The following is a 15,814-nucleotide window of genomic DNA, read 5'->3' as shown; positions in this document are numbered from 1 at the left end:
CTTTTTCTCGCTCGTACGGTATCTTTTAGTGTAATTGCATGAAATTGCATGAGTCTCCGACTTGGAACGCGTGGATTTCGTGCGTAAATAAAAGTTGAGAGGATTTTTTTTCCGTGAAGAACGTAACTACCCGAATGTTGCTTATTTTACCGAAACAATCGATTTTTCCTGTTTACTTGTTGAAGCCAATTCTCATATGGTTGCCTATTTTATTTTAATTTATTATTTAGCTTTAAATCTTTAAAAGCTTTAAACTAATTAATAATTAAGCAATTTTAATAATAAAGTGAAAGTTAGTAATTCCTAAAAAATTATTTTCTTTCGATGAAAAAGTGGTTTCGTTTGTGAAATTGATCGGAAAGAGTCGACGTTGTGATAGAAAAACCGTGTTAAAGAGATTTTTTTCTCGGTACAGAAGAAAAAGGGGGAGGGGGAAAATGAAAATTATTGTTTAGTTTTCTGGATTTGCAAAGATCCGAAGGTAAACAATCCCGAGTAAGTCATCCTTTAAACTGTACCTTTATAAAATTCGTAGTTTCGTCCTTCTCCTTATCGTTCCCTGAGCGTTTCCATTGTAATGGCAATCGATCGATCATTACGTATCACGTTTCTGGAAGGGAATTTCTACGGTCGTTTTTCTGTTTCTATGATCATATTTCGTGGATTTGTAGACAGATGCTGAACACTTGAAACTGTACATACTGTAACCTAATACCAACAACATCTGACTGTACTGTGAGTGTAAGATCGTTGATCTCCAAATAATCAAAGGAATGGATGCGATTGATTAACGTCCTATGATCACCGATAGATCAATTTGAGGTCATTTTTTTTTGGGGGGGGGGGGAAATCCGCGATGAGGAGGAGTTTTTTTTTGCCAGATCTCATCTGTAGCTATACTAATTCTTCCTTCACCCTCATGCGGGTAGTGATACTTTCCGATGGGCCCTTCAATGCTAGATGGTAGTAAAATTAATCCAGTATTACACGTATCCGGTATCCAGAAATTTTTAGTATGCACAGGAAGGTCACGAGAAAAAAAGGAAGAAAATGTTCTATGGATCATACCCCTCCTATATGTATGAATATGACGGAGAAGTTTGAAGCGCAAATAACAACTTATAGCCCTCGTAAAATTAAAAAAAATAGATAGATAAAATAGAAAAAATAGAGGACAAAATTAGGAGTAAAATCAGATTAATTAGAAGGTCCTTTTTTGTCTTTAACCAGTAATTTTATATTAAAATTTTTGAAATTTTTGATTTTTAAATTAAAGAAATAGAAGTGTAGAAGAAAACCTGTTTGAACCGTGACGATGAGCTGTCGGTTGCGATTTTTTTTGCACTTCCCTCACTATTGATCATTCAGAGAATGAGAAAGGGGAAGATGGGAAAATATATGTTTTGTTGTCTGTACCAAGACTAGTTTCTCCTTTATTCGTTAGCATTTTGAGGAGAATACAAAGTTACACACCTGATGTCACACAGAATTGAAATGTTGGAGTTTTTCAAGAAAAAAAAATAGAAATAATGAATAATGAACGGATTTTACTGCTTATTTTTTTTAAACCGTAACTGCCTATTTTAGAAGATTTGTGACTAAAAACAACTGTGGGTACTCGGCGTTATTCGCAGAAATAGTCACATATTAATGCGCGACGCAACCGTGAGCGAAATGGCTAGTAATGAAAAAAAATGCTGGAAAATTGTGAAAAAAATAATCCGCTGGAGGTCACGCTATCGAAAACATCAAGTCTGTTGTCATCTCTAAATGTGAGGGGTTAGTCCTCGTTTAGTTATTCATAGCCTTCGATTGGAAAAAAAATTATTATATTAACTTAATATTTTCCGTTTCATTACGGGTACAGATGTAATGTAGGCGGTAGTGTTGTTACGAGTGCACGATCAATCGATGGTTCGAAACCGATCCGGAGTCGATAAATGGTACCAAATTTGACTGGGAGAATAAAAAAAACAGTGTCTTGGTACCATTTCTCGCCCACGCAAGTCAAAGTAAGGCTGTAGACATTTCCACAGAAACCTCAAGTGATTCTCAATTGAAGTCGAGGATTCTTTACTGATGAGATCGGACGGGATGGTGTGTTTTCAACGTGATGTGACCGTAAACGTTTTATTTTCCTCAAATTCTCGCAGAGAAGCATTAGGAGTTTCAGGTGACATTGTTAGCGACTTCTAAATATGATCTAAAACAAAAGCGTTCGATATCTGGGATTTCCTAGAGCTTTACACCAAGTGAGTGTAGTTCAGCAGCAGAACGACTTCAAATTTCACGGGACTAAAGTCTGGATACGGTACCAATCGAAAGAGCATGGTTTTCGTGCTGTATTTTCGTATTTTCTGCCTTAGCCACGTTGAATATCGGACCCATAGGGATTGATCAACGTCCTGCATTTTGTTCCTTACGATAACGTTCCATTCACGACACTGCACTATCAAAATGATGAGGATGCGTGGAAACTGATTCCAGGAAAAAAACAAACATCTGAAGAAGCTCTAGAAGTGGTGTTTGTCTGTATTCTGACTGCTGTTCTGCAGCTGCAAGCTAAAAGAAACTCTGCAATTACTGCAGATTTGATTTCCACGCAAATACAAATTCGATAAATGATATCATACGGAAGTGCGAAAGTTCGACTTTCCTTGAATCTTGACATAGAGATTGCAACTTGTTGATAGTCGAATTTAAGCAACAGCCAAGATTGTTAACAAATTTTATTACGGCTAACGTTTCGGCGTTGTCGCCTTCGTCAGAGCCTGGAAAGTAAGAACATTTGTAATATATCCTTTCAAATGCCTCATCCAGAACAAGTCATCATTCCCTAGGATATCACACCTGGAAACAAAAACCAAAAAAGCACAAATCGTTGTGCCTACCTCAGTAGCCGCGTTGCCGTGATGTTAGCGGATATCCGCGTGGTGCAATCGCTCCGCTGCTACTAATTAGGATGCGACCCGCATATGACCCTGTAGATCAAACCCGCAAAGGTCTTGATACAGAGCCAGCTCGTTGGTCACGGCTAAGCACTCTTTCTTTCTATTCATTTTTGGACCTTTTGCATTTATCCAAAACGCTTCTAAAGTTCTGCGAGCTATAATTACGTTGATATCATACGTTTTGCTTACTTGAGCGCCTGTAAAAGTGCAAAGAACGAACAATTCTCGTCTCGATTACTGTTTACTGAAATGATTAAGCGATTCTTTAGTGGAAGAGCAAGAAAATTTCCCAGCGAAAAGAAAAAAAGTGAAGAAATTTGGTGGAATGCTCAAGGCTGTTATCATTTATTATTTATTATTTGAGAAATGATCACGATCAACAAGAAAAGTGAGACCTACTCTTTTTTTACATGACGTATATGAGGCCAGAATTATCCAAGGGAACTAAATCGTTTATTCATTTGAAGAAAAGGAAGAAAATGTGGATGCGATTCTCAACTAAGAAATCTTTTTTTTAAGTAATTTTATCGTAATTTCTTCCTGCGGAAAAAAATTAGCGAGTTAAATTAAACGATTGGGAACGCGGATTTTTTGTTCCAATAAGTATTCTTTATAAATTTAGCCGTTCGATTGTTGGTTTCAGTTAGGAGCATTGGCTGTTCTATGAAATTTCATGGTCTTTATTGGACAGCAGTGAATACCGGTATTACCGTACCCGCAGGCATATAAAATTCAATTTCTGACCAATCACCTGTAAAAATGCAGCCGAAATATTTATCATTTGACATATATAACTAGAACCTATAAATAATCAGGGAAAAAGAGTAGATCTCGCTTTTCTTGTTGAACGTGACCATTTCTCAAATAATAAACGGTAAAAGCCTTGATCATTCCACCAAATTTCTTCACTTTTTTCTTTTTGCTGGGAAATTTTCTTGCTCATCCACTAAACGGTCGCTCAATCATTTCAGTAAACTGTAATCGAGACGAGAATTGTTCGTTCTTTGCATTTTTGCAGGCAGTCAACTAAGCAAAAAGCAAGATATCATTTGTCGAATGTGTATGTACGAGAAAATTAAATCTACAGTAATTGCAGAGTTTCTTTTAGCTTGCAGCTGCAGAACAGCAGTCAGAATACAGATAAACACAACTTCTAGAGCTTCTCCAGATGTCTGTTTTTTCCTGGAATCAGTTTCCACGCATCCTTATCATTTTGATAGTGCAGTGTCGTGAATGGAACGTTATCGTAAGGAACAAAATGCAGGACGTTGATCAATCCCTATGGGTCTGATATTCAACGCGGCTAAGGTAGAAAATGCGAAAATACAGCACAATAACCATGCTCTTTCGATTGGTACCGTATCCAGACTTTAGTTCCGTGAAATTTGAAATCGTTCTGGATGCTGCTGAACTCTATTCACTCAGTTTGAAAGACTAGGAAATCCCAGATGTCAAAGGTTTTTGTTTTAGAGCATACGTAGAAGCCACTAACAATCTTATCTGAAAGTCCTAATACTTATCTGCGAGGATTTGAGGGATATAAATTTGAGGGGGTTTGAGGGGTCCCATCACGTTGAAAACACACCATTCCGTCCGATCTCACCAGTAAAGAATCCTCGACTTCAACTCAGAATCAATTGAGGTTTCTATGGAAATGTCTGCAGTCTTACTTTGACTTGCGTGGGCGAGCCAACGTCCCAAGACACCGTTTTTATTTTTCCGGACAAACCTGGCACGAATTATCGACCCCGGAGTGATGAAAGGACTGGGTGGCTCCGGGGCGGTTTCGAACCATCAATCGATCGTCCAGTTGCAACCAAACCTTTTACCGACTGAGCTTCACCAGCCATACTAACACATATGAATGAGTAATTTATTGCATTATTACTGCAGTATTTTGCATCCTTTCTGATAAATTTCTCAGAGGAGATTCAAAATTTTTTATCAACTTAAGATATGAATGTTATAAAAAGCGGTCACTATGGCGAAAACTAGTCCCCACAACTTTCGGGTGATATTCTGCTACTTTTTTTAGTGCATATAGGACATACATTGTCGCTACAAATTCCCGTCCAATGGTAATTTCGCAACAAATTCTGTGCAAATTCAATTCGTTCTTTTTTCTTGCCCGGCTGAAAAATTTTGCAAAGATAAAACTATAAATAAAGATTTCTTTAGCGACGGAAAAACCTCGCGCACCAATCAAATACGTTTCGGCAAGAGAAATTGGGAAAAAATTTAACGCTAATTCTTCTTGACATTCTGGAAGAAAAAGGAGGAACCGCTGAGACATTAACGGGTCGTTGTCAATGTTTATTAATGTTTTTCTCTTAACTGATGAGATTCAGTTTACTTAGGAACAAAAACTATTAGGTCGTAACGAGTTTTCTCTGCGAAAAAAAAAAACGTTTCATCGTCGCGGACACACGATCGTTAACGGATGATTTGTTGCGGTGTCCGTTGATAAATCGTTCAGAAAACCGCTTTTTTTTCTCCATGTACGGTAATGTCCTCAATGTTGGTTTCCGTAGTTGGGGATGCTGTGGAAAAATGAAGACTCGACTGGAGGTGTGAATGTGTGGTGGTGAATTAAAGTTTATTTGTTTATTTGTTCACATACACTAATGGTGCACCAAGAAAAAAAAAGAAAAAATACTTTCATGGAATCAGAAATATCTGAAATTTACGGAATTATCCATGAGAAATTGTGAAGCCGAAGGATCATTTCTCGCTAGAGTGCACAAAATTCGTTAGAGCAAAAAAATCTCAAGAAAATTTTAATCTTCCGACTTCCAGAGATACGAGTCACGATTGCCAAATTTCCAAGACACGGGAGATCGACAAAATATCGATTAGCGTGCGCTCCACCAATAGAATCGATTACCTTTAACTTTGATCAACTTTGAGTTATGTGTACATTTTACACACTGAAAAAAAATTAAAAAATAAATAACAACCTACAAATTTTTGCATAAAATACCATCCCCGCATAGCGCAGGATCGCCAAGGTGAGGTTAGCGAAAATTTTTAATTCTTATGGGAAAATTATCGCTAAATCAAAAATTAAAACAAGGCTAAGGAATTAAATTGGGAAGAAATTAAGAAATAAAGGGTTCCCTGTGATAAATATCCCTAATTTTCTTTTCTTTACGTCAAACAACATTCCTTACAAGAGAAAATTTATATCACCAATAATGATAAAAATAATAATAATAATAATAGTCATAGTAGTAATAATAGTAATAATAATAGTAAACAACAGCACAAACGGGGCTTAAATTATTCCTGAAGATTTTAACGGCTTCAAACAAATATTTTCCAAACTACAAATTAAAATCGTTCGCAGAAAGTGTTTTCAGGAACAGTTTTCGTAGGAAAACCAAAAATTAAAATTAAAACTGATGAAAATCTAGTAGGAGGGCAGCGAAAACGTACTATGAAAAGTTTCGTTTGAGAATGCTTACGCTTATGTCTTTTTTTTTTGAAGGAAGTAAAAATGAAACTATTATTTAAATTTTAACATTGGTTATTGGTTGGATTTTCCTGTTGCATTTTTAGTTATGTAAGCCAAATAATTGATTTCGTCGTTGTTGATTGATTAGTTGTTATTTCGCGCATTCATTCGATTATTCATTCACTCATTCATTCGTCAGTTCAATCAATAAATGGAAATATACGCATTCCTTGATCATTTAAACAGAAAGTGATTCCCATAAGATTTCTGTTGTAGCTATGTGTGCACCATTTACATAAAACTAATTTTTATCTTATTGAGAATTAAAAAAAATGCCAGAAATACTGAAAACTACTAGAAATGAATAAAACTTTTTGAAGTTTTTTAGCAATTAAGTTTTTGCAGTTTTTAGCTCCCTCTGCGCAAGGGTTTTTAAAAAAATATCGATCTATATCGACAAATGTTACCATCACTGAAGTAATAATTGTTATAAGCGTTAAAGGTGAACGTATCGCTTCGATTCATTCATAGTTTCGCTACCCTCGTCGTCTATTTTTTTTATTTGCTCTTATTTTTCATTCTAATTTATTGAGGATTTATTTATTTATTTATTTATTTATTTACTTATTATGTTCTGTGGCCGTGGAGGAATGGTCCCAAAAATGATGTGGCAAGGAGAAAATATTTAGAAAAGACTGAAAAGAACGGAAGAAACAGGGATCATTTTTGTTTACGATTCTTTTTTTTCTGTTTTTTCATTGGATTAATTTCAATTTTGGCGAAAAAAGAGGAACTAATAATAAATATAGTGCTAATAAATTAATAATAAATATACTACTACTAGTAGCTAATAATAAGTAAGATGAACTAATTGGACAATTTCCCGTTTTTTTTTGTCATATGCTCTAAAATGCAAATGGATTTCCGTTCGTTTCGTGACCACAAATTCCAATTTTATGCTCTCATCAACGTCATACGACTGCGTTCAGGCGGAGGCCACTTTCACCACGTAAAGCTCGTCATTTCGCTCTTTGCTCGTTGTCATGTAAATTCACATCGGCCGGTCGAAGGCCATGCCGTTTTCATAACCAAAGGCCAGCAGTTCGTTCAGTCAGAGGCGCGTAACGACGAAACGAGGGACCTACCGTATAAAGAAAAATTGCAGTTTCCTAGAATTTTTTCGTCCACAAATCTACGTGCTTCCCTAATTCACTTTCGGATGAATTTCCGGGATTTTTGGGCGCATTCGTATCAGATTTTCTGATATATGATATAGACTTTGCAACTTTTTTTGAACTTTTTTTCGTTGAGAACGGAAGGGAAGCGAAAGAGAACGTGATGAAAATTTCATGGATAATTTCTGTGAAGTTATATCAAAAATATTACCCAATCTATCATATAAAAAGTTCTTAGAATTATTAGAAATTAGAAAAGGCGGGAAAAACAGGAATTAGAATAAACGGGAAAATTTCAGATTGTTACTGCACTTGTTCTTTATCGAATTTTTTTTAAAAACTCTAACACCAGCAGTTTTTAAAAAAATATTTTTAAGAATTTTTCAAGACGCTTAAGTCAATAGTAAATTTATTTATGTTATAATGAAATTTTGTATCAAATATGACCATCTATGACCTTGTTTATGGTAGAAACACCTACAAAAATGATGTCATTTATTGCCCACACTTTCTAAGTGTGAATGAAAAAATAGCCAGTATCCTTCCGAGAATCCTTGCAAAGCTTCTATAGATACACAGGAAATCACATGATTCCCAATTAGATGCACCGCATTTCCAGGTAAAGATATCGTATCGACGCCGATAATCATTGCGGACTCAGCGGACGAGCATTCTTTGGCCGATATGGCTAGGCGAGCGAAGGTTATTGTGAATGCCGTCGGACCGGTGAGCATCGTATTTGTTGCAGCGGAAAACGAATAGAATAAGAAATGTAGCGAATGAAATTCGAACTGCCGAGGTGTTTCGGATCCTTGAACTCTCAGGGGCAGCGTGTCAGGATATCGATTATTTTGTCATACTTCCACGAATTAAAGGTATCACCCCACGAATCTGAGGTGATACGGATTTCAGGTGGAGTATTCGTATACGGGATCGTAGATTATAGAGAGAAGGGTGATTCTCCATGATTTTTGAAGTGAAAACGGCCCGGAAGATACGGCTTCGAGCTCCAGCACGCTATTTTGAAAACGAGTTCGATTCTAGCGCCCGTTCACGCACATCATTTTCAGGATTTTTTGGGGTTAGGAAAAAATGGAAGGAATTGCCACCTCTCCATAATCTACTATCCCGCATACGAAAATCCACCTGGCTGCCGTAGCTCAGATTCGTGGGTTTTAGTGACGAGTAGTTCACGGTGTGGGCTCTCACTACAATTTGGAAAAGATTATCTGATGTGTTTTTCAACACCTACGAAAGTGCTCCTACGTGTTCCACGTCAATTCAGAATCGTTTGAAGTCGATTGAAAAAAAAATTAATATAATAACTTAATATTTTCCGTTTCGTTACGGGTACTGATGTAGTGTAGTCGGTAAGAGGTCCAGCTATGAGTACACGATCGATCGATGGTTCAGTGCCTACCAAGCGCCAACCAAGAATTTTATCTCTCCCTAGTCGATAAATTAGCATCGAACGTGCCTGGGACATTAAAAAAGCCGACTTGAGAGATCGGCTCGCCTCGCAAATCGTTGTAAGGCTGCACACACTTGCCTAGAAACCTCAAACGATTCTGATTTGAAGTCGAGGAGTTTCTTTATTGGCCAATCCGAAAAAAAAACGGACGGTATTTTCAAAGTGGTGTGATCGTAAGCGTTTTATTTCCCCCATATTCTCGCAGATAAGTATTGGGAGTTTTAGATAAAATTGTTAGTGGCTTCTTCATATGATTTCATAAAACAAAAGCTGTCGACATCTGGGATTTCTCAGACTTTCAAACTTAGTGACTACAGTTTTTAATTGATTTCCTTGAGCTGTAGCCAAGATTGGTATTGATCGTCTTTATTAACCAACGGCTAACGTTTCGGCATTATCGCCTTCGTCAGAGCCTGGAAAAATCAAAGCCATTAGTGATTTATCCTCTCAAGCGCTTCATCACCCTACAGAAAGCATTCAAACGATAGGCAAACTAAATAGCAACACATCAGTTAGCGCTTACCTCATTTACTAAATCTGGTTACGCAAAGACCACCACGTACCACAACTATGAGTCACAAGGGTTTTCTATAGGGACCTCACGGCCCGCCCGGTAGATCGAACAACAGTCAAAAATGGGCAATACTTAGTGACTATGTACAGTTAAGCAGCAACTAGAAATATCCCAGATTTTATGGAAGCAAGATCTAGATACGGTATCAATCGAAAGAGCGCGGTTTTTATGCTCTAATTTCATATTTTCTACCATAGTTGCGATGGATGTCGGCCCCATAGGGATTGATCAACGTCGTGCACTTTGTTTCTTCCGTTTACGCTTTCGTTTCGTAACACTGCACTCTCAAAATGATAAGGATACGTGGAAACTGATTTTGAAGAAAAAAAATATCCGAAGAAGTTGCAGCAGTGGTGCTTATCTGTTTGTTGATTGCTGTTCTGCAGCTGACAACTGGAAGAAAATCTGAAATTACTGCAGATTTTTATTTCTATTGTGCACAGAACTAAAGAATAATATCATATTTTTTTTTACGTATTTTACGCGTAACGCCGCATTCCCATAGGGATTGATTAACATTGTGCACTCTACCCTCACGCTTTAATCCGAAAAGATTGATGAAGCAGCTTTGTGTGATCCGTCTACACAACGATGCAACTTATTACGCAATAAAATACGGGTATCTTTGCGTCCTCCAGCGTCTGCAATACAACTAAAATAAACATATAATTATAACATATCCTAGATATGAATTAAGCGGCAGAAGCTGCCCCACCCGCAGAATCGTGGACGTGTTGCGGATCGCCGTTGTTTTATTGTCCGTAATAAGTTGCATCGTTGGAGAGACGGAATCACATAAAGCCGTATCACACAGCTTCTTCTGGATTGCTATAGGTTAGGGGTCATGCTCATTAACCGCACCCTTTCCGTTATCTATTCGTGGAGAGATGCCAACATCAGCAATTTCGTGATAAGCTGCCTTTAAAGGATTTTTTTTTTCAAAATTTAAAACAACAGGAAGGTTGATCTGTGGAGAAAAAAGTAACTGGGATTTAAAACGACGCAAAATAAATATACTTTACGATCCCACAGTGATTGATAGAGGAGAAGGAGGAGGAGGAAAGCTTAGCTTGACCTATCTCAAAAAAAAATAAATAAAAAATAAATATAGATAAAACCAAAACATTCGGCTGCCTGTAAAATATAAAACGAAGTTTTATGCTTACATTTGTTGTCAAATAAACAAAATTTGGTCAAAAATCCGATTTTGTGGAGCAGCTTTGCAGAAACTCTGTTATTATTTATATTTGTATTTATGTTCTCTGTCTTTGCCATTGAATTTTCGAATGCATTTCTTTTACAGTCGATCATTCCCTTCGGCAGCTCCCAAGGCGATTGAACAACTCCAAAGATTTTGCCATTTTATACTTAATTCTTTATCTTTCTTTAGTATCGTCTTTACGGTGAAGCAGTTGTGAAGGCAGCCGTTGAGAATGGCGCCAGCCATGTGGATATTTCCGGAGAACCTGCGGTAAGCATTTTTTTTAAAAAGGAATTCATGAAGTTAAAAATGTGGAGTGGATTAAAAGTTTGGATCGGCGGATTATTCATTTGCTGCTTCATCCATTCATTAGTCTATCCATTAATTCAAGAGTAATCCATACGTTGTGGGTCAAAAAGCTACTTTTTTCTAATTTTTATGTTTTTTCTACTTTAGTTCCTCGAGCAAATGCAGATGTTGTACGGTGAGAAAGCAAAGGAAAAGGTTGGTACGAATAGGAATTTTAATACGACAAGAGAAAAAAAATTGGTTTACATTGACTCATCGCCATTGAGAATTTTATTCTTGCTATAGGGAGTGTATGTGGTTGGAGCATGTGGATGGGACTCAATTCCATGTGATATGGGAGTGAACTTCCTGAAGGAGAAATTCGACGGTGATCTTAATCATGTCGAAAGTTTTGTGCAGATGACTACCGGTCCATCGGTGATTTTTTTTTCATTCTTTTTTTTTCTTTCTCTCTCTTTTTCCCCTAAAATTCCATACGTAAACAATGTTTTTTATTCAAGCAATGTTTATGGGGATAAAATAGAGGGGAAACTTTTCTTTCGAAAAAAAAAACAAGAGACAGTAATCCACAGTAAGACAGTAATTGTACAAAACGCCTGCTAGCACGGACTACTGTAGAAGAAAAATACTGTAGATCTTTTATATCTTGTATTCATCTAGGTGCTGAAAAATAAATACTTCTCCATCGGGGAGACGTCGTGAATGTGGTATGAAGCAGAAAAAAAGTGACCGCGGGGGATTTTTTTTCCCGTTGCAGTGGCACTAGATGTGGAAAAAAGAAATTGACGGAGCTTGAAGAATATAATAGAAGTGGGACATTGTAAGATTGGTGCCCGGCGCCAAAAGCGTTTAAGATAACGAATCGGGGATCAATCGCTGGGAGGTGTCGTCCTCGAAGGCACGAATCTGACGTGGTATGGATTTCCCATGGAAAACTTCTGTACAGGGTAAGAGATTGCGGAAAACCAGATGCTTCCACTTATTTCTTCGTAGTCGCTGTACAAAACGGCCAGGAAGCCTGCTGTTTTTTTTTACGACGGCTTGCATTGCAACGCGCCACCCTTGCGCACGCGCCCCATCAGAGAGCAAACCTTCGAGGATTAATAAGGTCTCTTCACCAGCCCATTCAAGTTAAACTAATCAATAGACTGCTGAGGGGAACGGAACGTGTACATAGAGGCGTGTTCTAACGAACTTCGTAGGAACTAAAGTGATTCTCACGCCGTTTTTTTTACGACGATCAAGGAGAGATGAGCGGAACCACGTGGTTTTCTGCCATCTACGTTCCCGTGTAGAAGCTTTCCATGAGGAACCCATACCACATCAGATCCATGGTATGCTGAATTTAAGCACATCCGTGCCTATCATTTCAACTAGAACTCGTACAAAACCTACCAATCATAATCCAGACGCCCCGCGGCAAACGTTACGTCTCGATTGAGCAGCTTCTTAACGCTTAAATGGACAGTTATATGGATGCACAGTAAATTGGAATGAACATGACTAATTACGGTAGCGAGAGGACTCGTTTTCCAGACTTTTGTTACATCAATACATCATATTCTGTTCACAGGTGCGATAGAGTGGAGCCGGACCCTCCTCAGGTGAAATAGGCATAGCTCATGTGGTGCAGCTCAAATGGTGAGCCTCTCTTTGACAAGCGTTAAAAAATAAAAGGGGTGCCTTCGTGAACCGTCCAAAAATGAAGGGGGTTACCTTCGCCAACGGTCCAAAAGTGAGAGGGGTCAGAGCACCGTCTCCGACTATCGTATGTATGCTTCTGCCTGGATGAGTCCTTGATAGGGTCAATTATTTTCTAAGAATTATTTTCTTGTTTATTTTTAATATATTACCAGTAAATTTACAGTACATGTTGCTGCCAATCATTGTAATTGCGCTTGTCATATTCATTTGATCTTATTTTGATTGGTGAGAATTTAGGGTTACTCTCTCAACGATGGTACATATCAGACTTTGATCCTCGGGATCAGTGGAATGAAATCCGATGGTCTTGGGAGGATTCGACGAAGTATTATGCCTGAAAAAATTGTGAAAGGAACGGTGAAACCACCGAAGAGGTACGATTTGCGCCTCTACTGTTTCTTTGTTACTGTGCAGTAATAGTGGTCTGCGCTATGTTTTTTCTTGTAACAAAATGAAATTTTGTTGTCATTCGCGGTTTTTTTCAGAGGGCCTTTATGGCAAATCCATGAAAAGGAGCTGGACGGTTGGGCGCTGCCATTTATGGGATCAGACAAATCGATTGTGAATCGATCGCAGTACTATGATGCTGTCAACAATGGGAAAAGACCTGTGAGTAGCGATTTTTTTTTCGGTGAATTGGATGTGGGATCGCTTTGCTTGCATTGGAACCATGCAGTTGGATTGAAAGTCCGCGTCTTCCGTAGTCGTTCCATAGTAAAAGGTCAAAATAAACTTTATTTCTCGAAAACTATTCAATGAAAAACCCTACATAAATTAGTAGGATGTCGTCGACTTCCGTGCTGAAGCTGTGCTGAAACAATATTTTCAAGACTTCAATAGGTACGGATGTAGTACAGTGGTTAGAGGTTCCGTTGCGACTGCACAGCCCGTTGGTTTGAAACTGTCGCAATCCAAATAATCCTTTATCATCTTTTCTGGATCGACAAATTCATGTGCCAAACCGGCTAGATAGGATAAGAACTGCTACGTTGATTTTTTTCCACAGCTACAGTTTGGGCTTTGAAACTCTTCGTTTTCCTCGTACATTCGTGAAGATGTTCTACAAGCCGTTCATATTCATCGTCGATGTTGTCCATCATAGGTGCGATAGGGAGAAGCTGGACCCTCCTCAGGTGAAGGGGGTGTAGCTGATGGGGTGCAGCTCAAGTGAAGGGGGTCCTTTCGCCAACCGTCCAAAAGTGAAGGGGGTCAGAGCACCAGCTCCGACTATCGCATCTATGTTGTCCATAACGGCATCTTCTCAAAAACCGAGAAGCAAAGCGAAGAGCTCCCAGTCGATCATTGTTCCGGGAGTTCGCTTAGTGAACTTTGCAGCTTTTTTCCTCCCAATGTAAAAGAAAATCTTCCTCGAAGAAGGCGATGGTCCGATCCCGTATAAACTTTGGCACAGCAGTTACTGTTTCAACAGTTTACGTTGCACCCTCAGTCATAAACGTAAAACGATTTTGAATTAAAGATAATAATTTAACAGTGAATTAATCAGATGAAAATGAAAATACCAATTTATAATACAATAATAATAACTGGCTCTTGCATACGTTGACCAATTTTCTTTCCACCCATATAAAAACAGAGAAATTTATTAACAGAATGTAGAATATGATTTTAATTAAACGATGACGTGTTCCAAAAGGATTAATTAACGGTAAGCATTTTATCTTTTGTCATTAAACTGGTAGTGATTCAACTTGGACTTTGTCTCGGACTAATTAATCCAGACAGGAGTGCAGTACTGTGCTGTACTTTAGGTTTTTCGCATGAATCCCTTCCATTTTTTTAAAAACATCGCCCCACGAATCTGAGGTGGTACGGATTTCAGGTGGAGCATTCTTATGCGCGATCGTAGATTATGGAGAGAAGGATGATTTCGACCATTTCTTCCTAATTGCCGTAAAGAACGGCCCGGAAGATACGGCTCCGAGCCTTCCGGCGCACAATTTTCTACAAGGAGTTCGACTGGAGCGCGCCAGCCTCGTGCACGCGCCGCATCTTCCGGGCCGTTTTTTACGACAATTAGGAAGTAATGGACGGACCTCTCTCCATAATCTACGATCCCGTATAAGAATACTTTACCTGAAAGACGTACCACCTCAGATTCAAGAGAGGTGATGCCTTTAAGAGATTGTAGATTACGAAGACTATAGTCCCAATTTAAGTTTTTTTCTTTCTTTTCTTTCTTTTTTTTCTTAAAAAAGTTCGATCAAATGCACTACATTATTTTCAGGTTCACATCGAGACTTATCTCCGCGTTTCTTCTCTTTTGTGGGCTGTACTGCTCGCAGCGTGGCTCGTCATTTTTGCTCTACTCGCCCAGTTCAAATTCACCAGAAAAATACTACAGAAATATCCGGACATCTGCAGTTTCAACATATTCAAAGTAATATTTCACTTACTTAACATAGAATTTTTATGTGATCTACGATCTTCTTTTAGGCTTCTGGCCCAACTGAGCAACAAATCAAGGAAGCAGGATTTATCTATTGGTTCTTCGGTTATGGATATGCGAATCACAAACCAATGACTGAACAGCACCTGGGGAATCCTGATCAAAGAGTGAGTCAGATCGATCCTGGTTCTCAGATTGATCGCAAGCAAGCTTACTCCAGGACTTCATTTTTGAAATCAACTATCTTTGTTCTGAATCTCTGAAGAGTTTCCTTATTCCAGATGGTTGTTAGCTGCAAAGGTCCGGATGCTGGTTACATGGCCACAAGCGCTTGTGCCCTCTCCGCTGCCCTATCGGTTGTTCGGGACTCGCACAGTCTTCCACATGGGTACGGTATCAAATGGAGCCAAAGCTATTCCATATCCTTATTTCATATCCTTATTTTTGTGCTGATTTCAGTGGCGGAGTCTTCACTACAGCGTCTGCGTTCGCAAAAACAAACATCTACTCATATCTCGACTCGTTCGGCATCACATTCCAAGTGGAATCCGCTCAATCGCAAGTCTGA

The 15,814-nt window shown here is 38.4% G+C and overlaps 1 protein-coding gene across 2 annotated transcripts in view; it reads left to right on the top strand.

Moving 5' to 3' along the window:
* The window catches only part of RB195_015927 (uncharacterized protein), a gene marked incomplete at both ends in the record, with an annotated part of 29,024 nt that extends 13,210 nt beyond the window's left edge, over window positions 1–15,814 (top strand). For both annotated transcript variants that reach the window (XM_064206870.1, XM_064206869.1), the window contains 10 exons: window positions 8,200–8,306; window positions 11,016–11,096; window positions 11,283–11,330; window positions 11,421–11,552; window positions 13,077–13,213; window positions 13,325–13,448; window positions 15,085–15,237; window positions 15,294–15,413; window positions 15,528–15,634; window positions 15,706–15,814. In XM_064206870.1, coding sequence (XP_064062750.1) covers window positions 8,200–8,306; window positions 11,016–11,096; window positions 11,283–11,330; window positions 11,421–11,552; window positions 13,077–13,213; window positions 13,325–13,448; window positions 15,085–15,237; window positions 15,294–15,413; window positions 15,528–15,634; window positions 15,706–15,814 — 1,118 coding nt within the window. The remainder of the gene's footprint in view (window positions 1–8,199; window positions 8,307–11,015; window positions 11,097–11,282; window positions 11,331–11,420; window positions 11,553–13,076; window positions 13,214–13,324; window positions 13,449–15,084; window positions 15,238–15,293; window positions 15,414–15,527; window positions 15,635–15,705) is intronic.

Source organism: Necator americanus, chromosome V, assembly GCF_031761385.1.
Source record: "Necator americanus strain Aroian chromosome V, whole genome shotgun sequence".
Taxonomy (NCBI): Eukaryota; Metazoa; Nematoda; class Chromadorea; order Rhabditida; family Ancylostomatidae; genus Necator; species Necator americanus.
The sequence above is the reverse complement of the archived record's forward strand: the minus strand, read 5'-3'. Positions and strand labels throughout refer to the sequence as shown.